At 40.1% G+C, this 24,075-nt stretch overlaps 1 protein-coding gene across 3 annotated transcripts in view; it reads right to left on the minus strand.

The window, feature by feature from the left end:
• The window catches only part of LOC120734226 (neural cell adhesion molecule 2-like), a 442,177-nt gene that overhangs the window by 60,365 nt on the left and 357,737 nt on the right, over nt 1-24,075 (minus strand). For all 3 annotated transcript variants that reach the window (XM_040033012.1, XM_040032933.1, XM_040033095.1), the window contains exons 8-9: nt 15,520-15,665; nt 1,104-1,254 (exon numbers count right to left, since the gene is read on the minus strand). In XM_040033012.1, coding sequence (XP_039888946.1) covers nt 1,104-1,254; nt 15,520-15,665 — 297 coding nt within the window. The remainder of the gene's footprint in view (nt 1-1,103; nt 1,255-15,519; nt 15,666-24,075) is intronic.

Consider the following 24,075-nt stretch of genomic DNA (forward strand, 5'->3'; position numbering starts at 1 on the left):
GCCTGGCTCTCTGTCACAGCCGAGGACGTGTTATCCCCCTGCAGCCTGCAGTGACTTAGTAAATGAGTTCATTAGTTCGGTGGCAACGGCTGGCTCAGCCCCTCCACACTCAGACTCACAGCCTGTGTCTCTGTGCAGAGCGCGGGAGCGAGTTGTCAGCTGTGGCTCCAGCAAAACAAGTTTGCAGTGTAATGACAGCAACTTTGCTTCACGGTTAGAGAGTGGGTACATGAATTTGGGATTTTTTTTTTGCTACAAGTTCCTAAAATGTCAACTTTTCAGAAACCGTGCAAAACAAAATTTTGAGGGGAATCCGTGAACTCAAAAAGTCACCTCAGTATGAAAAGGAGAAAATTGGTTTGCATGTGACAACGCAGATATGGTCTTCATTTTTCCCTCGCTGTCTCTTTGGATATATTTGTTTGCCTGGCCTAGCTCTTTGTTGTTCTTCTGAGCTTCAAGGTGGAATCAATTGCTACCCAAAGAAAAAGGAAAAAAAAAAAAAACTCCACTGAGCCTCGCTACTAATGAACCTAATCATTCTGAGGCCAAAATGGAGATCTTTGCTTCAGAGCTCATTAAGCAGGGGAGAGCCCGCCCCAAATAACCCCAAACAACCAGCACTGAGGAATGGATGCACTCGTTGGGAAGTAGCAGAGCTGTCAGCAGGAGGAAAAAAAGAAAGGCGATGCATGATATCCTCTCACTAATTAACCCTTCTGGAGGCAGTGTGCGTGGTGGGTGACTTGTTTATAATGATATAATGCATTTCAGAGAGGGAAAAAAAATGAAATAGCCAGACTACAAAAAGAATTATTAGAACTGAGCGTGAGTGAACTTTTGAACTCTGCTTAAATGTGTTTATGTGTCCCATTTCCACAGCAAGGACCGCAAAGAGCCGATAGAAAGGCAGAAAGGAGAAGCTTGTAAGAGGCTGTAACAGGTGACCAGGGCTCTGCAAAAACAACACTCCTCTGCATTTTACCCACAGGCAATGTTAGGCAACTTGTTGTTTGAATATCTCCAGTTCTTGGAAGCCTGCTGTGGACTGCATGTGCACTCTAACAAAAAGTGCGTGCATGGCGTTTAATGGGCGCGCTTACATTCAATGTCCAGGAACATGCTCTTCTGATGACCTCCGATCCTGCTGAGCGCCTCGCAGTCAAATCGACCCAAGTCGGAGAGCCTCACGCCGCTGATGGTCAGCACCGACTTGCCGTGACGCCCACGAACTTCAAACCTCCCATCCTGGCTCTGAGGACACAAACACAACAATAATTTTAAACTCAAATCCAAATGTAACAGACAGCTTAAATGGCAGAAGTTTCAAGTAGTAAAGACAGCATATGTACTAGTAATCCCAATAAGCCTATAGCTTAAGCTTCAGACTGTTCTAAATGCTTCATTTCAGACAGTTTTCTTTCTACTCTTGGATCTGTATAATGTCATAAAGCAGGATATCTTTTTATGTGGTCATTTCAGACACACACGTCTGGCTGAGATCACAGAAATTATAACCACACGCTGATCAAACCTTCTGTTTGGGAGTGACAGACGTGTCAAAAGAGAGTTCAGTTCAAGCAAAACAGAGAATGGAAATAAAACCAAACGCCCCAAAGGAAAAATACAGCAGGTCGTCTTTGTGCATGTTGTGAAGCTTAAAACTTATTTTCACTCTTTGACTTTTTCCCAAACAAGACACGGATTGCCTACTTGGTCTCTTCTTACTGACAACACTAAAACCTGTACTGGAGACACACACTGGGTCTCAAGTTATTGGACGTTAACTGGAAAACTGCCACCGCTTCAATATACTACCCACTATACTACAAGTTAATCCTTGTCTTAAATATGTACATGGTCCTCAATATGCTATACTCATAGTCCAGAAATATTGAATTTTATTCAACACAATAAAACTTGAAAAAAATGTAAAAAAGTAAAAGAAACAGTAGAAACACCTTTCAACTGTTATGAGTATCGAGACTGCATAGTTTGTCCACCAGAGGGCACTCTGGACAACTTTTCTGATGGAAACGTGTTTGAAAGGCTGGGTGTCCAACCAGGGGTGTCCAACTCCAGTCTTCGAGAGCTGCTGTCCTGCAGCTTTTGGATGCCTTCCTACTGCAACACAGCTGAATCAAATGATTGGATTACCTCTTCAAGTTTGCCATCAAGTTTGGCAAAGGCCTGATAACAAGTCATTCAATTGATTCAGGTGTGTCGGAACAAGAATGTGTCTAGACTTGGGTGAACAAATAATGGCAAACAAGTACACAAATTAAATACACATAGCAAGTGTTAGGGAAATGTTATTTATGTTTCATGTATCTGGAAGAAGAAAATATCCTTGAGTATCACAATATTGGAATTTTAAATCAGCAAATATAAGTATCGGTATTGAAAAACTTATATCAGTCAGAATTTACTCAACTGTCTACCACAATAGCATAATTTAAAGTTAAATGTACTTCATTTTATGATAAAGTTTATAATAAATAAACTCAGAAAAAATATAAATATAAAATATAATTACAAATGGTCAATTAAGACTATTTGCACACATCTCTTACATGATCGAGAGAACACATTTTTTTGTTTTGAACCATACATCACACGGTTACATGAAAGCTGTTTATATTAACATCTGAACAACATCAAGTCCACCTCCAAAGCTGCATGGCGACCTGTTGCTCGCTACACCAAATCACACACCAATAGGAACCAAACATGGATATGAAACCAATATGAAATATTAACCACCTCACTACCATACACTGTTTGGATGATTAAAGATGAATAATGATATGAGTCTATGAGAGTCTATAAGACTGGCTCTTTTCTGTATTTAGAAAAATACAGCACAGATTCAGAATTTAAACAAGAATGCATAAACTATATATCACAATATGTGGTAAACAAGTATACCTTAATATTAATTAGTTAAAATAAAAATGAAAACTTACATCAATTATAGTCATCGGCACTAATTTAGTGGTTTGAATTAGTTTGAGGCAGCACATAAAAAATAAACAGAAGTGAGCATATGAAAAAAATATAAACGCAAACAAGAATTCAAGCCTAATAAAATCAACTTTTTAAAAATCCCATAAGTATTTATTTGCTGACCAGACTTAAAAGAAAACAGTATTATGCCGTTAAAATACAGAAGATGCTTCAGAATATCAGTTAGTTTTAACAAACAGCCTTGATAAAGAAAATATTCGCAAAGAGGCAAAATATGTGCCGCTTTCTGGGGGATTTGTTGGTTGCAAAAAGAATCCAGATCTCTTTGTTTCACTCTGATGATCTTAGAGAAGATTTTAACAATGCTGTTCAGACTGTTGCGAGGCTGTGAACCCAGCTGATAAAAGAAAAACTCAAAAGAGTCAACGCTGCAGTGTCATCAGAAAATGTAATCAAGACTCTGTTCTCCTGAGTGCTTCTGCATCCTTCAGTGTATGTAATAAAAAAGTAAGCAGTACTAGATGTATCCTTGCATACACAGAGAGCCTGTGGACAATCCTACGGGGTCAGAGAGACGGTCATTTGCTTCCTGCTGTAATGGTTTTAGATGTTGTTCTTTAATGTTTTATTGTTTTTATTGGCTTTCTCTAATCTGGCCAAAGGGAAAAAGTTGAAAATTAGCCATTCTGTCAGCACTTGTAGCTTTACAGTAATGCTGAATAATGTGCATTTTTAAAATACAATTTAAAACATATACAGTCTCTCTTAGCGAGTTGAAACTCAGGTGATGGAATAAAGCCAGAAATGAAGGTCAGCTTCTAGCTGTGAGCTCTGTTTGAAACTTCCAGACAGAACGGGGATGCTAAATCTGGAGAAGATAATAGGTCCAACCGTGAATATGATACTATTTTTCATTCATGGTTATGTAAAACTGGAGAAATGACAAAGCAGAATCCAGGAAGGCTTCGGGTCTGTCACCAACTAATTTAGAGAAAGTTGTTGGTCCAACTTTGTTCTTGCCACCGAGTGGCGACCCCTTGATCCATTTTGACACCTCCCTTTGCAGGCAATCGTCACTTGTCACAAAGAGTCAGGGTTAATGCAATAAACTGTCGATTTATTACAAGGTCATTACATCTGTATGAAGACAGATGGTATCAATTTGAAGCAACGGGTCAATTACGGCAGACGAGGCTATCATTCCAGTAATCGACATTCCCCCGTAATGAGAAAAAACACCTCAGGAGCATCCCCGCTGCAGACATGATACGGCCATAAGCCTTCAGACTGTTGCCATCAGATAACCTCCGTGACCCCAGAGAAACTACTTTTCAGTGATGCTGCCTATGGATGCAGAGTTGACACAATAGAGACCTGCAGCAGAGGATTTGAAGGTCACAGACAATAGGCAGAAGAACCGTTTCAAACATTGTTACCTTCCATCTCAGTTTCGGCTGATTTCGAAGATAATTTATCTCCTGTTGACACAGAGAAAGACTCTATATCTTTGTGTTATGTGAAATGATATATCATCGCAACGTTAACACTTGCACAGGAAACACAAGTTTGATTCATTATTGCTACTTCATGTCATGAAGTTTGCTGACATTTATTTGCATATAAGGTATCGCCATGAATAGGAAACACAGCTTTAGTTGAGCTCTTATTATTCATAGAGGCTTGGTCTGCTGGAGGGTATTTTTAATGCAAGTACCCGCCACACCACATATGACACATTATGATAGCGATCTCTCCCAGCCTCTTGAAGCCTCCGTGCACAAAAAAGACACAGCAGCAGCAGATTATGATTGAGCTATCACTGCTAAGTAACACTGAAATGGCACACTGAAATAGACTCACATAATCACCAGTGCTATGGGTTGTGTAGCTGCTTGTAGCAAGACAACAAAGGGATCATGATCAGGGACATGACTGAGGGGTGAAAGACTGGTCAACAAATGCACTGACACATTTAAAGAAGCTTGGGATTGAGATGAATATTAACCAACCCAAAGTCCTGATCAGTCATGATACCACTCCAAACTTTCATGCATCATTGCCAACTAATTAGTCAATTAATAGTAAAAACTAGAAGAGATGGTTTTTGGCTCCAGGCTTGATTTAAAACGAGGTTCCAGTTAGTATTGAAGATGTGTTACTAATAAAGGAATTATTAGAATTTGTGAAAAAAAGGAGCGGGAAATCTGAGGCTGAAAGTCAAATTGAGTTTCTATTAAATCTGTTTAGTAGATGTTTATGCCACAGGGCTTTGCAGGCTTTTGTAGCGATAACTGGAGGATAAAAAAATAATAATCCTGTGGCCATACAGAACTATGACGTTCTGTGTTTTGACAGTTTGTGTTTTCAGTTAGTTATCTTCAGGTACTTAGCCACAGCTCAGTTGACACAAATTAAGGCTATATATGCAACACATTTTGATATTGACCGACGTAATCTTACTTACTTGCAGCAGCACAACAGAGCGATGACATAGAGGATTGTGATCAGGGACACATTTAAGGGGAAGTTTTAAAATGTCTGGCTAAAAAAATAAAACACTATTAGCTTAACTACAGCAGTTTAATTTCTGATTAGTCCGTTTATACATTTAAGTCCACAAGATTTTGTACAATTACACTTATACAAACAAGAGTTTTACAAACAAGCTTACGATGTTCCCCCTCTGGACACACAGCGAGGATGTCAGGAGCAGTGTTGGGTAAGTTACTTTAAATTAGTAACTTAGTTACATTACTAGTTACTTCTATCAAAAGTAACTCAGTTACTTCAAGTTACTCGTTACTTTCAGAGTAACTAGTTACTAGGGAAAGTAACTTTGGTTTTACTCAGAATTCTCTTGTTAATGTGTTGCTTCCGTAACTGGATACCCAGCAAGATTGCCAGTCTTCTAGCTTGCTTACTTGCCACAAGTGCACTGTGCCACCTACCAATAGAAAGGAAACAATAATGTGCACATTTCCACGAGAGAAATCCCACACCTGATTCTATCCTAGCCTGCTTTTTACATCCAACACAAAAACTGCAGTCGTGGTGCTTTCGATTGTACTCAGAACTCGGAAATTCTGCCTTCTGAATAGGAAGATGTAGGTAACACCAGACTGAAGATGAGCTGCATACAGGGCTGGACTGGGACAAAAAATCGTCCCGGGCATTTTGACTAGAGACCGGCCCACCATTATAGGAAAAATCATAAAGCCTTTGAATGAAAATAAACACTGTTGTGACAGTGATGTACACTGTTCTGATGGTATATATGTATTAATCTATCAATTGTTTGTTGCAAGACTCAGATAATTATTTTTTTAAAAGTGAGACATTTTAAATGAGAATAAGAAAGTATTTCCTTGTGCCCCCTTTTCCCTTTTAATGCCCTACATGGACCCCTGGCAACACTTTGCTAGACCCGCCCCTGCACAATTACCAGCTGTCAGCTACATAGAAAAGGATCCTGGTGTTATTTGTCTCTCAGAAACAGTTCATGACTTCCCTTCAACTCATTCATGTCACCTAAAAGGTAAACCTGTTTCTCCATCACCTGTTCAGCTCTGATGATTCAGTAAGGACATCTCCTGGTTTCATCTTCATGTTTCCCTCTCACCACATATCCAAACCGACATCATGACCAGCAGGTTTACAGCTGTGGCTCCAGCAAACATCAGCTGATACAAAAAATAATATTAAATAAATTCTAACAACAGCTGATCAAGCTTAAAAGTGCTGCTGTTGTTTATGGCGACATCCGCTGGTTTCCTCTTTCTGGCGCAAAGTGGGCGATAAATAAACAAGAGAGAAAAGCCGATCAGCTGATCATTGATCAGTTTCATGATTGAAGTAGAAACAGGAGAGGGAGGGTGAGAGGACGAGAGAAGAAGAGGCAGCTGTGCAGCGTAAACACAGAATAACTCCAACTTTGTGTCTTTTCCATTCTAGCTGAAGTCCGGGACAAACTGTGTTCCTTTTCACCTCAATAAGAAACGCGTAATATTTTCTCTGAATACGAGACGATTCCATTTTTTACGGGACGGTTGGCAACTCTAATAATTAACCTTATGAACAAAATAAAGTTCAACATCAGTAACATAGCATCCACCCAGCTGTATAGAAACTCCGTCATGCTAGCTAGCACGCAGTACGAAAAAGTCAGCATAACGAAAATAAACTCCACCTAAACTTGGTTCATATCTGACCCAGATGGACTGCAGGTTATAACTTCTTACCTGAAGTTCAGTTCACCTGATACTCTCGGACCAGCGGCCGCTTCGGGTCTCTCCTCTTGCCTCCCTTTTCCTTCATCCACCTGCTGGCCTCCACCACTTGCTAATGTTATTGAATCTGTGGAAGCTCCGCGATAGCCACCACACGAAGTAACGAATAACGAGCCTATCTAAATCCCAGTAATGAGTAACGCGTTCCCGGTTTTGGCATAATAACTAGTTACCGTGCTGGTTACCACAATAATAACAACGTAGTTACTGTAACGCGTTACTTAATAATGCGTTAACCCCAACACTGGTCAGGAGTCACTGCAGCCACTGCTGTTTTTATTCCACCTACTGGCAACCATGTGAACCTCACCAGTCTTATTTTTCTAACAGTACATGTCTTCAGCATTACCAGTGAATAACTGTGGAACAACCTTTGACGATTACTAATACTTTAATACTTTGAACTCCTTTGTAGATAATGGCTGCCTAAAGTCTATAACCCATGGACATCCCAATGCGATGGTGTACAAAACTGACAAATAGACAAAACTTTTTAAAAAGTGTTATTATCAAAAAACACAGGGATCTGAATGCATATCACACATATATGTAAAAAGCACACTTCAAGTTCATACGTAATGCTAAAGTAATTTCTAGGAGAAGGTGAGCCATAGCCCCAGGCTATATCTACAGTAAATGACAGCTGAGCGTAGTCAGAATTTTTCTAATAGGACACAATAATATTTGACAACTTCTGTGATGAGATGGCCCGCCATTTCTACTTACAGCACTTTTTCAAATGAGAAAAAAATATACTTTTTCGCCCTGCACACATAGCCCTAAATTGCATTACTGTTTCATCATGTGATTTTTTGGCAAAATTATTTGTACAGCCCCCTGGATGGTCACATAAGAAATAATAAGCCTAAACATAATACTTCCACATATAGCTTTAGTTTAACATAGCACACAAACCCAAGGCTCATGGGTGAGTTTGAGTTTGAGCCTTTCATCCACCAAAACCTCTTCTTCATGTGGACTTTGTTGATGTATATGTCTTACAGGTCTAACTGCGCTTTAGTACTCTGCCTCACCACCCGTATATTACATTTGTAGCCATAGAAACTAGGAAAAGGGAGGTTTAGTTTAAATATGTTCCTTTTTTTGAGGCCATCACCCTTCTTCTGTTTTATGTCTGCATTGCTAAAATCTTGCAGGACTCCTGCATATGCCCATTTGCATTTTTCTATATTCCAATCTACTTGCATGTTTGCATACTGAGTGTGTATTTGTGTGTACCTTCTGCACACCTTCATAGATTTCCCCAGTAAATCAATGCACATCCTGCCCCTTCTACTGCCCTCCTGTCACAACGCCCCCCCCATCTCCACACCTCAGGTAATACTCATTATGTGTCTAAGCCCCATAAGCCTCGGCCCTGAAGCCCCCTCTTCTGAATCACACACTCTTTATGTTGTCGCTCGCAGACTGCTTGGGCATTATCCTGTTTAGAATGGCTTATCTTTGCTCTTATCATCGCAATACTATCAACCAATGAGGTGAAGCGGCGTTTAAAGGCTCGGATCTGGTCTCTTTGTGCTGCCACTGCAGACTTTGCTTGTTTGCCTCGCCAGCTGAGGTCAATGGGATTGAGAGTGTGTGTGTTGAATAGGAATGCTGAGGGGGAAGGAGAGGAAATCTTCGAGGAGAGAGCTTCTGAGTCAGGAAATTACTCGCTAACACCGCCGCCTCCCCGCAATCCATCCACCCGCCCCCCCATCTCTGCCAACTGACAGGGTCTGTGTCTAGAGACGAACTCAGCCCCCAAAGCACAGCCTGTTTGATATGCAGCTCAGTTGGATGGCGAGGCGAGCGGCCAGAAGCAAACACAGCAGCGACATGCACGCCCATGAACTGCACATACGTGTTGCTGCAACGGCACACTCACTGCAGGTACTCTGCGCACACGAGCAGCAAACAACATAAAGACATATATTATAAGTAAAAAGAAAGACGGGAGTTTAAAAGGACGGGGGAGATGACTAGCGAACAAACGGGTAGGCATGAGCAGGCATAAAAGGGGCAGACACATATGAAATCCTGTCCATAACTGATCCATAATTTCACAATAAAAACCAGGCATGTCATGTGCCACATCAAACACATGAAGCTATATCTGAAATGCAATCTCTCAAATGGAATTCTGGAGCGTGTTCCAGTGTTATTTCAGTCCAATTGTTGGAGAGTTTTCAGATATTAAAAATGTCAGCTGTAAATGTCAGCGAGGCTGGAAACACAGCTAGTCTAATTCTGGCAAGTGCAGCTAATTCTAACAGTTGGGTGCTGGGGCTGAACACCGGGGTCTTCATATTTGCACAACTATAATGATTACTGCATCACCTCAACCTCAAGACAACAACAAAATGACATTTAATAATGGCTTCTTGGTTGAAGGAAATGGAGGCCAACGAGGGGTTTCACATGGGATGCGACAGGAAATGATTTGCTAGACACTGCTATTATCTATTTTTGGGTGTTGCAGTGACTGAGGGCCTGTACTGTCAGGCAAGAGACTTCAGGCTTAACCCTGATGTCTTACTGGCCAACAGTGGTTCATTTCTTTCTGAGTACAGTGCCTCTGTAACTTGAGAGACTGGAGAAGTTATCTTTGAGATAACATGTTAACTGACTGATCAATTGTCTTTGAAAATAGCTTCAAAATTCCTTGAAGAGAGTAAGAGGCTTTTTAGTTTTTAGAGACCAAAACCTTTTGGCTTTCTCTGACAAGCGTCAGTGAGGGAAAATGTCTCAGAAAGGGTGGAACGTTTGTGCTTGATGCCACCAATTTCAGAGCAACTCCATTGTTATTTAGGGCCTATTACAGCAATACGGGTTTGAGACACAGACTCATTGGCACTAAGGCCTGTTGACCCTGCAAGATTTGAAAGAAGGGCTGCTGAAGGAATTCTACCGTATTGCTAAAAAGTCTTGAGTCACCCTTTATTTCTTCATATTTTGCTTGGAAAAATCGGAAAGAGGTGCATGGATTTATTGAAACATTGGGAAAAATATATGGAAATACAGTGTATGAGGCAAAAACAGAGTTTGTACAAGTCTACAATCTTAAAAGTCAATATTTGGTGTGACTGTCTTTATTCTTTAACACAGCCCAGACTCTTTAAAGTTGAAATGTATTCATCACACATCACTTTGAAACTGACACACGCTTACAGATGTTCCAGAAATCAGTTGCTAAGGTAACCTACCAATGTAATTACTACAAGGTCATATGTTAATCAACAGTACTCATTATTCTCACTGGTAGTTGCTTCAGCCTCTCACTCGGGAGTTGAGAAAATTTATGTCAAGTGCAACCTACTTTCTACAGTATCGGGTCACCATATTGCTTCCAGTGTGTACGCAGCTTTAGAAAAGCTTTCTTGTCATTTCTTCAGGAATAGTTCTCCAGGCTTCTTGAAGGACATTCAAAGCTCTTCTTTGGATGTTTCTGCCTTTTGTTCTGTTCTCTTTCAAGATGAACCCACACTGCTTCACTAATGTTGAGGTTTAGGATCTGGGGAGGCCAATCCATGACTGACAGTGTTCTACTGTCTGTTCTTCTATCCGGGTATGTTTTTACAGCATTGGCGGTGTGTTTGGGATCATTGTCATGCTGAAAAGTAAAGCTGTTTTCCAGACACTTTCTAGATGGCATTGTATGGTGGATTCTCAGCTTATAATTCCATCAATTTTGACAAGATTTCCAACACCACTGGCTGAAACGGAGGCCCAAACCATGACTGTGCCTGGGACTTTGTTTTTCTTCCATATATCCCTTTTTTTAAGGACACACTGCAAACCATGCTATGTTTTTGGCTAGTAGCTCTTTGGAAATCAAATTTTTAGTATTTTCCATTGTATGACAGGCTGACCATAATGAAGATACAATTTTTTTTTTTTTTTTATCTTGTCTATTATGTGCAGGCATAAGACTGGTTCAATCCATGAGCTAAGTGCCTGTGTGTGTTTGAATGATTCGTAGGCCGGTGTTAAGTGGCTTAACCCCAAAAAGTTTTTTTCCAGGTATAAGAAGTGGACTAAAAACGCCTGAAAAGCAGCAAATGTCTAAATCTTTGAAAGGCCATCGAAAAGCCTGAGAGAACTAGTGCTCAAGACCCCCTAAAAAAAAGAAAGAAAAAACACTCAAAAAACCCACCAAAAAACAAGAATGTATGGCTCCTTCGAAGCAAAATATAATGAAATGGGCGGTCGTTCAAGACTTTAGCGCAGAACTATACTTTTATACTTTTTTTATTTTCTTCAAAGATTGCTGAAAGAATAAGGCTATATCTGTCGTATACATCCATAAAGTTAATAAAATGTGCCCAGAGATGACTACTGTCGGGACAATCACATTGAACTAAAAATAACATTGAACTGAAGTGAGTATAAACACTGAGCATGGTTTGAAGAGTGAAGTTGCTCAGGAAGTGCTTTAAACCTGCATTCTTTCTAAAGACAAGCCAGAGGTGACTCTTCTGGTTCCAGGAAAGGCATGCAACAGTACAAAAACTGCTACTTCCCTCTCTTGTTTTATGCCCTCCATAAAAAATTTCTTCAAGGCTTTATGTTATCAGTCAATAGTTTCAAGTAATTTTTAACCAAGCAATATGTTTACTTTGTAAATGACAATTGCATGTAAAAATACTTTTGAAAAACTAGTTGTTACTGTATGAGTCCCATGCATTCTCTTGCAAAAGAGCAAGATAGCAAAAAGAAAAAAAAAAAAGAGTCCATCCATCCATTTTCTTCCACTTATCCAATTTGGGGTTACAGTAGGGCTGGAACTACTCGATGTGTCACAGGGTAAGAGCAGTGGATACCCTAGATAGGTCACCAATTTGTTGCAGGGCTAACACAGAGAAACAGACAAGCATTCACAAACCTACGCCCGATTTAGAATATCTTTGGACTCAGACACGGGCCCCACACAGAAAGGCCCCGGCCAGCTGGTGGATTCAAACTCAGGAATGGCTTGTTCTGGGGCAGTGGTGCTAAACACCACACCACTAGGCGAGGTCAAAGTGGCATTTATTACACGCTAACACACATGGATTTGGAATACATACAGCTCTAATTGCAGTGTGGTGTACTAACTGCCCCCTCAATGATTGGGGGCAGTGAGTTACTTTGGTAAGCCTGTCAAACTAGACGGCTTTTCTTTTTCTTCAGCAACTGTGTTACTTTCAGTCTTTGTTACACGTGCCTCATTATGTGGTTTGCACTTCTTGTGAGAGAACTGCAGCTTTATACCTGTCTGCTTTCTTTTTTTAAATTTCAAAAACCTGGGTTTACTTGCCAGGTTATTAATCACAATGGTGTGACCGCTTCACTGCAGTCTTTCGGCACAGAGAAGTCAGGAAACAATTGGTTGGAGTCTTTTTATTTCAAGGTTTAGCTGTGAAATCAACAGTTGAATCACAGCAAATATGTCAATCTTTTCAGAAGTCATCTACACAAAAGCACGGAGTTAATGACACTTGCTCTCTAGCCTTGGATATTCTGAATGACTACAACAGCAGACAGTAACTTTGATCAGAAGCAAAACAATACCCGAGGTGTCACAGAATGCTCTGCCTCGATTCTTAATTAAATTCCAGGAACTGCATCCCATTATGCACTCATACCCTGGGTCAGGGTGTTAGCCTGACAAAGAATGAAAAGGACGGAAGCAACACTATGTAGTATGTAAAATTACATGTAGGACTTTCCGAAGCTTAACAACTCTAAACGGGAGACACGTGTGTGGCGGCTGGATATGCAGATTGGAGAGCAAATTGAGAGAGGAACATCCTGCTTTAAACCTAAATGACTGCTGCCATCCATCACGCCTCGCACTGCATGACTCATGTTTGTCTTTGCGTATGTTTAGGTGTGTTGGTTTGCACTGCGCATTTCCATAATTGCATTTGCTGTGGGAAGAGAAGCACTTACTCTCATTTTCGGCTGTGATTTATCAACCCGAGCGATTCGAGCCAATGCACACACTCATTTATCTCTGCGATGACCTTTTTCCCCAGCAAAAGGAACGGCTGCCATCTTTGTTTTTTTGTTTTTTTTTTCTTCCTCTTTTTTAAGCTGCTTCTTACCCCTTGTCATGGAAGCGAGTATGGTTTTGACATTGATGGCATGCCATTCAGGAATAATTACTATTTCACGAAAAGGCTTCTTTCAGTTTGTCACTTGTGTGGCTGTTATTATGGAGAAAGTGAATAATGGATGCTGGGAGAAACAAGTAAAAATAGAAGCTTTGTGTCGCTTCGGTTAAACTGGATTGAATATAATGTCAGCGAGTCTGAGGGAGGTACTGAAGACAGAAAGAAAGTACAAACTAAAAGATTTGTCCTGAAAACTTCAAGGTCCTGGCTTCCAAAATAACCAAAATAAAAGTGTTTACTGATTTCCCTTGAGATAATAATGTGAGTACAAGGTGAATGTGCATTTGTTGTTTGAGGGTCGCTCTCTTTGAGGCTTCACAGAGCGTGAAAATAAAATCTTGTCAAAAGGAAAAGATCTGGATCAATCACTCTGTAATGTACAGCAGTGGCACCAATGAATGGCTGTAATTGCAACATTTCATGTAAGGCAGATGGGAATGCTTTAATTTTAATGGTGCAACATATACGAGTAATTAGCCGTTACTGTCTGCTGTTGCTTTTTTGTAGTCCGCGACAATAAGAACCAAGACTTGGTTTTTGTTCATATATATAAAAAATAAAGTGACATTTTAATGGTCACCATGACAACGAAAGCTGGTATTTTCTCTGTAGCTCCAGTTAAGCGACTCCATGACCTCGTGGGATTTGACGGAGAATTTTAGGACACCTTTCCTTCATTAAAAAAAAACCAAAACTCATTAGTGAAACTCCTTAGAGTTGACATTTGGCAAATCCGTGGCTCTCACTAGAGAGAAATTGTAGTCATTTCATAGCCAAAGATGCATTTCAAACCACAAGAACACACAGCCACGAATAAAGATTTGCGGATTCAAATGACACGTTTGTTTCTTCTCCTCATTTTCTTCTTCAGTCGTGGGTGAACTCAGTGAAGTGTGGTGCTGCGTTTTGCTGCACAGTGACTGCAGTGTTTTGATTCACACCACTGACTGACTTTCTCCCATAGCAACAGTGCCCGAGGCTCACTGGTAGAGCCATCTGCCACGCCACAATGAGAGACAAAATGTGACTTCTTCGAAACAAAGCTATAATGAAATTGAATGAAGCGATGCTTCCATAAAACCAGCAGCGCCTCTGTCTTCACCCCTCTGTGCATTACCAGTACGTGCACTGTTTTATTTGGCCCAGGACACACAATCTGTGGTTGACTCTCTAATGATTGGATTCTTTTAAGCCAGTTTTTGTACCTGTGATTATAATCAAAATACAATTTAAGTAGCTCCCATCCATATACATATGAATACTGTCAAATCTGTGTCTCATCTGTAATGTAGAGTGATCAGTTGTGACAATAAACTCAGGCATGTGACATAAGAATCGAATAAGATCAGTTGTGGAAATTGCCTTAACACATATCACCCACCTAAAAATTGTAGCAGAACAAGTAACAATAGCAGTGACACTCCCCGATGACTGTGGTCTCTCAGAAGACTATCCAGGTAGACCCTGAGTGAAAACCTAAGGGTGTTTTCCCCTCCTCATTCCAGCAACACAACAAACACAGTAAACTAGACAAAAGACTCACACGGATGAACTTTCCACAGGATTCACCTTTACAGACACCTTTACAGAAACACATAGGCCAGGGATGTCAAACTGCCCAGACATTTCTGTCATTTAATGGTTTATCTATTACTGAACTACTTTCGTGTGGTATGAACGGCAGTGTCTGTATCAATAGGCAAAGCTGTAAAACTTATGAAAATACAGTTAGGAGTTTAAAATCTGTGCACTTCTTCACATTTTCCGGAGTCTTTGCCGGCCTTAGTCTGGGCCCTGGGCCTTATGTTTGACACCCCTGACATAGGCCTTACCTAAACACCCACAAAAGCAAGAGGTGCCAGACACACCCAGACGTCACATGAGCCTTTTAAGCAGCACTAAGGGGACTTGCACAGTATTAGGCAGGTGTTTTAATGTTTTGGCATATGGCTGTAAATGCATTTGGTATGCAACCCCAGTAAATTTCCTATAAATCCTTCCTACCTAAGTCATGAGCATGACACTCATGCCGTAATTCCAGCCTATGCTGTACGATGATGAACACAAACACACACGCACAGACAGATGGGCTTTCTGGCAGCTTCTACCTTGTCTCCGTCCACGAAGGTCTGACCGTCGCTGGCTCTTCTCCAGGAAATATCAGGCAGAGGCTCGCCCTCAGCCACGCAGGAGATCATGGCAGCGCTGCCCTCTACGGCTGTCACGTTTTTCAGCTGGGTGATATGGGGCTGGACTGGAGATCACAGAGGGCAAGCGGGGGAGAGAAGGTAAATAAGAGAAAAAAAAGTGAGTAGAGGAGAACAGATTTGAAGGCCAGAAGAAAAGGCGTGAGTAAGGAAGGAGAAGTGAATAAAAGGATGAGCAGGAGAGAAACTGTCAAAGATCTAACTCATAAAGTGAGTTAGAAGATGAAGGCTATACCATGGGGTTTAAACACCGAGCTGATGCATGACTTTGGTACTGACAGTGTAGGCCAAGATAATTTATACAGTGCAGTCATACTCTACAGGTTTGATATAGTGAGAAAGCATGGCCTCTGGCCTATTTTACACACACTCATTGGACTAGATGAGAAAACTGACTTTGCTAAAGTTTGAAAGAACAAATCAACTGATCCACGTTTTTTATTTTAAATAAATACAGATTTCTGTCTGGAAGGATGCCTCTCCAGCACCGTGTGATTTGCTTTTGGCACAGAGTGAGCACCGCGATAAGTGCTGAAAAGCGTGCCGTTGGGGGCTGGTCCCTGCTCGCCTCCTCCTGATAAGATGCTCTAAGCAAGCCCTGAAACCTGATGCATGTCAAGGGCATAGAGCATGTCACATGAATCATGGATTACTTCTTTTTTCCCCACACACACACTGCACTTACGTTGTTAACAGGGTGCTTGCAAAGTAGCACGGTATAAAATCCGAAAGGCAAAGGGAAGTGAACAGGAAATAGTGACTACTGTACTGAAGGCTTTTAACACCGCCCGGGGGGAAGTGTTTGGCAATTTCACATGGCTTCAACCTCGAGGTGAAGGAGCCATCTTGAGGGATTTTGGGAGCTTGTCAAAACATGGGGGTCACAAAAACATACACACAGGCAGCCAGGCAAATATTCCTCTGCCTACAAGGACTTTTAGTAAGTGATCAAACTGCGTAGGCACAAATAACCAACAAAGACGGTTAGACAAAATTAGCCTGAATCTCAACTTTAATAAAAAAAAAAAAAAAGGTTTACAGTAACAATAAACTCACTAAAAACATTCACGAAAATGGCTCGACTTAACCTACTGTATTCATGAGAAATTCATAAGTTTTGTTATTGGATGGTAGATGAGACATGGTTTAAAGGTTTAGGATGATATCACTGCAACAGCCCTTTAAAAAGGTTCTTGGTTTGAAACAACCCTTCTGGAAGTAATAAAAAAAATCATTAAAACTACAATCACAGGTGGGAAATGTACACACATGCTTCACACAGAGAAAAAGTTGAAGTACTGATTCAACTTCTTTACTCAAGTCAAAGTGAAAAAGTTCTGGCTCTGAATGAATGTACTTACAGCGTCAAAGTAAAAAGCAGCTCTTTGAAGGACTTTTCAAGCAGCTATTTTTGTGTAACTGACCTTCGTTTCCTGTCATGATGTCACAAACTGTACTTTTCTCTGTCATAGACGGGTTTGCTTTGCACTCGTTTTCCCCGAATATGTTATTTTGCCTCTTTCATCTCTGTCTCAGATCCCTTCCCTTCATTTAGGTTCAAATCAGTTTGATATCGAGAAGGCGCGCAGTGACAGGAAATAATCAATAGCAGCCCTCACATATCTTGAAGCAAAAGTAATAAGGCTCCTTTGAAAATGTACAAATGTTGGGAGCGAGAGTAAGAAAAAGCTTACTTTCTCACTCTGTCAGAAAAACAAAGGGTTCTAGTAAGTCGTAGATACTTAGGGATACCTAGGGATTAGCGAATGGTCAGCTGCACCAACAAAGAAAACAGCCAATAAACAAGAAAAGGGGGTTTGTCAGATTACTGTATTTGGAGATAAAATAGTAAGATATAATTTGAGCAATTTAATCAGGTATGTGCAGAGGTTAATGTGGGCTGGATAATCTAGCTGTACTCTAACTGTACTGAGAGAATTAATAAGCAACGCAATCTGACATGCATTGAAGCAGGTTAATGCATGTCATTCTTGAATGAGTTAATCTTTCATGTGCTGCAGCCTGGCATTGCTTCTAGTGACAGCGTGGAGTTAGTGCACAGTGGTGAGAAAATAATGACATCACACAGCCCCGTTACACCCTCCAGACATTAGTTTTTTTCTTTTTATTACTTTGATGCGTTCATGGTGCAAATGTCAATGAAGTTGTGCATGTGTCAAGCTAGCACTACAGAAGACGAGCTTCCATGAATGGAGTAAAAAAATTTAAGGTGGCAGGCGATTGCAGCTCATCAAACATCATCAAAAGTTGGTAAGCTAAAGGTACAGTTGGGAAACAAAGGGGATTGCACTTTTCACAACCTAGCAGCAATACTGTGGAATGGTTGACCTCCTCTACGCACCATCGACTCTGTGGCTTCTTTTAAAAAACAGCTGAAAACACATCTATTTAGATAGACATCTGGGTCATGTTCTTGTTTTTGTGTAAAGCACTTTGTAACAGATTCCTGTCTTAAAAAGTGCTATATAAATAAATTTTACTTACTTACTACTAGTCTAAGGAGCTTGGAAAAAGAAAAGCATCTGGACTTCTTTAAATTGCTTGAAGACGTTTCACCTCTCATCCGAGAAGCTTCTTCTGTCACGATCCTGGGTCTTTTGACCCAGCGTTTTGAGGTTTAGTTTATGTTTAAGCCCTTCAGGTTTTCTAAGTTCATTTTTTATCATGCCTAGGTTGTTCTAGTTCTTTGTTATTAGATTCCCCTTGTGTCTTCCGCCCATGTCAAGTCTCCCTTCCCCTTCATGTGTTTCATGTCTGTGTCTTACGTTTTCAAGTTCAGGTTGTCATGTCTGCGTCTTATGTTTCCTGTTTTATTTTGAAGAGGTCTGGTGTTCCTGTGTTCATCGTGTTTAGTTTTACTCTTCCACTGTGACGTCATTATGTTCATGTGTCAGCTGTTTCTCCATGTGTTCCCACTTCCCTCATTATCCTCCTGTGTGTATTTAGTCCGTGTGCTTTCAGTCATTCTTTGTCAGGTCGTCTGCTCATCCATGTCACAACTTCAGGTATCTATGTCAGTTCACCATGTTTAAGGTTTTTTCATGTTTAGTTTTAGTTCACCCAGTTTAGGTTATTGTTTAGTTTCACCAATGCCCTTTTGTTTGTACCCTCTTTGCTAGCCTCAATAAACGGCTTGTTTTTTGTTAAATCCACGCCACGTTCAGTTTTTGGTCTGCGTTTGAGTCCTCTTTTGCAAACACATACTGTCTGCCCCAGCCAGACTGTGACATCTTCAGTTATAAGGTAAAATGTTAGAGAGTCCCAGATTTAAGCCCTATGAGAGTATCCCCCCCAAGAGGGACGATGGACCCCCTAATGATCCTCTACCTATTTACATAAGCCAATGTGTGAAAATAGGTGTAGGTCACAAACAGCCAAGGTTTCCTAGCCCCACCCTATCGTGTGATTTCCTGAGGTGCATTGGTGACCTCAGGAAATCACACGATAGGGTGGGGGCTACGTTTCACAATGAGTTCACCCGAAACCTTGGCTGATGGACCCCCTGTCCATCGTCCCTCTTGGGGGGAACACTCCCATAGGGTTTAAATCTGGGACTCTCCACCATTTGACCTTAAAACTGAAGAACCTTCTTGGATGAGAGGTGAAACGTCTTCTAGCAACTTAAAGAAGTCCAGACACTTTTTTTTCCCAAGCTCCTTAGACTACAATGACCTGGATGACTGAGAACCTTCACAGACATACTTACTACTAGTTGCTGTATTTCTCAGGGAGAGTAACAAATGTTAACGTTTGACACAGACATTTTTTTCAAAGATAAGAATTGCTCAGCGAAGTGAAATTTTTTGAACTGGAAATGCAATCAGATATTGGATCCATACATGATGTGTTGAATTATGTTTTTGTGAAACATCTCACAAAATGAACTGAAGTATAGAAGTTTTGCATTATTCAAGGTTGCATGAAAGTTCTGCACTTTGACAAAAATGTCCAACTTAGTAGACATTTATGGTCCCAATAAATTGAGTCATTGGGTTTTTTTTATGAAGAATGTTTACATATGGCATGTGGTATTGTAATGTTAGTCAGCTAATAGCCAAGCAGCCAAGGAGCTAATGAGTCATCTCATTTTTACATTTTTTTCTTGACTTTTGGCCTCCCTGTGAGTCCTGAATCTAACATCTTCCATATGCCAGCATGTGCAGAAAGTATCTTATCATTGATAAGACACTTTTATATTTCTATAAGCATTTTGGATATGATTGATGCCTTGTGCCCGGTCTCAGTGCAGTTATATGAATATCGGCAGGCAGTAGGAATGAAGCAAACAATAAAAAAGAAAATCACTTAACAATAAACATCTTCTCAAATCCCAGCACAAACAACCACATTAATGGCTTATTTACGCTACAACCAAGTCCTCAACTCTTGTTTTCCTCAATCAAGTCAAATAGATTTGCTGGGAATAGCAAGGATAATTTTACTTGTTTCAACAACAAATCAGCGCACTTCAGAACTCATTCAGAATCAAGTGTCCTTTTCTTGAAAATAGTGCAACAATCTGCTTGATTCTGTTTTGTGTCAATACAAAAGGCCACATAGAGAAGAGGCGAAATTATCTCAACCGTCGGGTTTTCCCCCCCCCTTTTCTTGCTATAAGGCCCCATAATGAGGCACAATTTCTTTGTTAGGATGACGTCTGCAGAGTGAAAGATGTTAAAAGCATCATGTTCTGACAGCTCTCCGTGTGCAAACATACAAATACAGATTCAAAACGATCCGACTGCCAAACACAGAAAGCTGTTAATGGCTGAAACTGGTCTGAACCAGTTCTACAGTTCCTATCCACAGCTGTTTGCCTCAAATGCCCTTCATCATAAAAATATTAAATGAAAAAACTCTCATTTGTCAAGTGTGATGCAAAAACCACTCTGCAGGGACTGCTATTAATAACGTTTTATTGAAAACATTTCCTCTTTAAATGAGAAGCGTTCTTTACGCTAAAAGACAAAAATCCTAAATTTATTTGACCTTGGATTTTTACTAAGTGAACTTTATTCTTATTCAGTTTGTAAATTCAAATGAACTTCTTTAAGTTTCTCTTAAACTCAGCATGACAAAAAAACTATTAGTATTTTACTCTAACACATGGTAATACCTCTAATTACGCTTAATTATTCTAATTACAGGTATTATAATAATTGTACTTGCAAATGTTGTATTTTGCTACTGCACATTGTCAGCCCTGGCAGGCTCAATCCTAACCATAACCCATGAAAAAGCCATTAATATGTCAGAAAGAGAAGAAAGTGGCATAAATGTACAGTTTGTCACATTGTTAGTTCATGAAAGACCAAAAAAGATGGTTTGCTTTGACGCCTCTTGGCTGCTTGCAGACAGTAATGCAGGAACAAGCCTGCTTATGGAGCTAAACAGTATTTTCATCCTCTCTATAGTAATATTTGACATAAGGCTCTTTTCCCACCCACTGACAGGTATCAGAAGGTAAAATGTGGTACTGACTGTATCTGATAATTATAACGTCTGCATTTGTTGTTTCAGCTGTGCCGATCCACAAAGCAAATGTCAGCACAGATTCTCTCCTGTCATCCCTGATGCCTCTTGTAATGCTCCAGAGTTTAGAGGGTTTAACTGAAAAAAAATCCACTGAGAGACAGTATTATTATTATAATCATCATTTTTGTTATTTTTATGGTGATGTAATTTACTGTGTTTGCTGTCAAGACTTGTTCTTGTTCTACATGCATGAAGAAACAGAAATGGTAGATTCAAGTGAACATACATAGGGAATAAACCCCCCAGAAAAGAATGTATTTGTGATGTGTTCAGCGAACGTGTGCAAATTACAGAATGAAAAACCCATTAAAGTGGGTGCTGTGTTTCATAGACTACTGACAATGGGGGAAAAAAATGCAAACTGTGGCAAACTCTTAAGAGTCTGTCTGCAGATAGATGAAAATCTCTGCTTCTGTGATAAATGTCTCCCGGTACAGCTGCTGAGTGTTGCAGGGAAAATGTAGGATCTGCTTACTCTTTTTCTGAAACCTGACATTTACTGTTGATGCTTCAGATAGCTGAAGAATTATCTTCTATCAAACTGTATCGCTGACAACATTTAGCCATGGAAGCTGTCAAAAACGTATACTCTGCCGGTCAAAAACTGTTGCTGTAGCTAACAAAAGTTACTGTGCAGCAATGCTTAGCTAACTGCTAATATTGCTATCCTAATATGCTGAGAGCGCCAATCATAACACTGTGTTTGTTAGCACTCTTTTTTCAAAGGGATCTCTTTCATTCTAAGACTCTGTATTTGCATTCAGAGACTTTAAAAACATAGCTTTGCATGCTGCCATATAAATGGGCTCTTTTAAAGAGTGTCTGAAACAATCCATTTTAACACGTTTCTTACAGGTCACCTTGCTTACAGCCCATTTTCTTCTTCTTTTCACAGTCTTTGTAGAAGCCTTTGCTTGTTGGCATTTTCATAATTTAATTAAAAAAGATAAACTTATAAAAGATAAACGTGCATAAAGATTGCAATCCTTTTTCGTTCTAATCTCGATGAAAGTGACTTATAGCTCATAAAAATCCCAAATCCAGTATCTCAAAGTGTTCCTATGATCAATCAGGATATATATATTCTATACAATATAAAAAGAAGCCTGTGGCACTTCTGAGGTGTTATTGAAGCCTGGGTTGTGGTGTTCAGGTCAGGCGAGGTGGCTGGCCAATCAAGCAAAGTAATAATATGGTCAGCAGATAATTTGGTAGTAGTTTCGGCACTGTGCCAGGTGATAAGAAATTGGCATCTCCACAAAGCTCGCATGCTCTAAAATCACTTGGTAGACAGCAGTGTTGACTTTGGACCTGATAAAACACAGCAGTCCATCTGCCAGCACCTGCACCAGCAGATCACATGTCACTCTAACTCAGGGGTGTCAAACTCAAATACACAGTGGGCCAAAATTCAAAACTGGAACAAGGTCGTGGGCTAACATTAATATTTATTGAAAAAAAAAATCTTCCTCCAGATTTAAGAATGAATCTCTTCTTATGGACTCAAACAAGTTTTGCTGAAAAACCGAATATGGAACAAGCAAAGCTTAATACTAAACAATATATATATTAGCTGTATAATACCAGTAGGCCAGCTCTAATGATAATTTGGTATGGCTGGGGGTATGGCCAAATTTGACCCGCGGGCCAGAGTTTGACACCTATGCTTTAACTCATCACTGACTTCACCGTAGACTTCAAACACCTTGGATTCTGCTCTTTGCTCTTCCTCCAGACTTTAAGATTTCTTTACAGAACTTGATTTCCTAAAATACTGAACTTACTTTTATCTGAAAATAAGAACGTGTCACAGAACCTTTGGTTTAGGAGTGTCTTGATATAAGGGGTGAAACAGTTGTTTGTTGGCTCTGACAACATGCACATGTTAGTAGGTGTACAACAATCACCATCACACAAATGTTCATGCTATTAGCAACAACATTTGTTAAAAGCCATTAAAGAAAAAAAAAAGCAGATCTGAAAGGAACAAAATTAGTTTTGCAGGTTTGATGGATTTACATTTTGACATAATGGTGGTAGATAATTAGTAAAGAGGAAACTCCCACCAGATCCCAACTCACGGTTGGTTTTTTGGGGGGGTGTTGGGCTTAATCAGGTCAGTTAGTTATAACCTTTAAAAAGAAGCACCCTTTACCTCTAAATTTGGTTGAAAAGTGTGATGGAAAATTTTTGTTTCACCTCATCTAACCTCTGCGTACTATTGATATGCAATTGTAAATTTCTTGTATAACGAAAGAGTGTATGAAGACGGGAAAACAAATGACTTTAAGATTTGCTCAAGGCCATGATACACTTCATTATCAAGCTGGTGCCTAGATGATGGCGAGGATTTCACTCCCAACCACTGAATAGACAAAGATTGTATCCGCACAACGGCTTTAAAGGAGCTGTTATTATTTTACCTGTTGGTCAACGCTGGTACAAACCCCGTTTGCATTGTATTGATCCCTTTGCAAGGGTTTAACTTTCTTTCAATACATCTCAGAAAATCTGTTTGGTTTCAATGCTTAAATTATTTTTCCGCAACAAAAGAGAAGAGGTGATTCATGATTTTTTTCTCTCAAAAAAGAGCTTGGCATTTTTACTAAATTAAATAAATAAAATCTTATCCATACATCCATCCATTCGCTTCCGCTTATCCTTTTCAGGGTCGTGGGGGGCACTGGAGCTTATCCCAGCTGTCTTAGGGCGAGAGGCAGGGTACACCCTGGACAGGTCGCCAGTCTATCGCAGGGCTAACACACAGACACATTCACACCTCTTTTCAATTTAGAGTTTCAAATTAACCTGTCCCCACTAAATAAAATCTTACTTGGTTGTGAAATGTTAGAATGTGGACATATAATGCTGACTAGCCCTGAAAGTCATTTTTTAAACAAT

Source organism: Simochromis diagramma, unplaced genomic scaffold (assembly GCF_900408965.1).
Source record: "Simochromis diagramma unplaced genomic scaffold, fSimDia1.1 OVJJ01000411.1, whole genome shotgun sequence".
Taxonomy (NCBI): Eukaryota; Metazoa; Chordata; class Actinopteri; order Cichliformes; family Cichlidae; genus Simochromis; species Simochromis diagramma.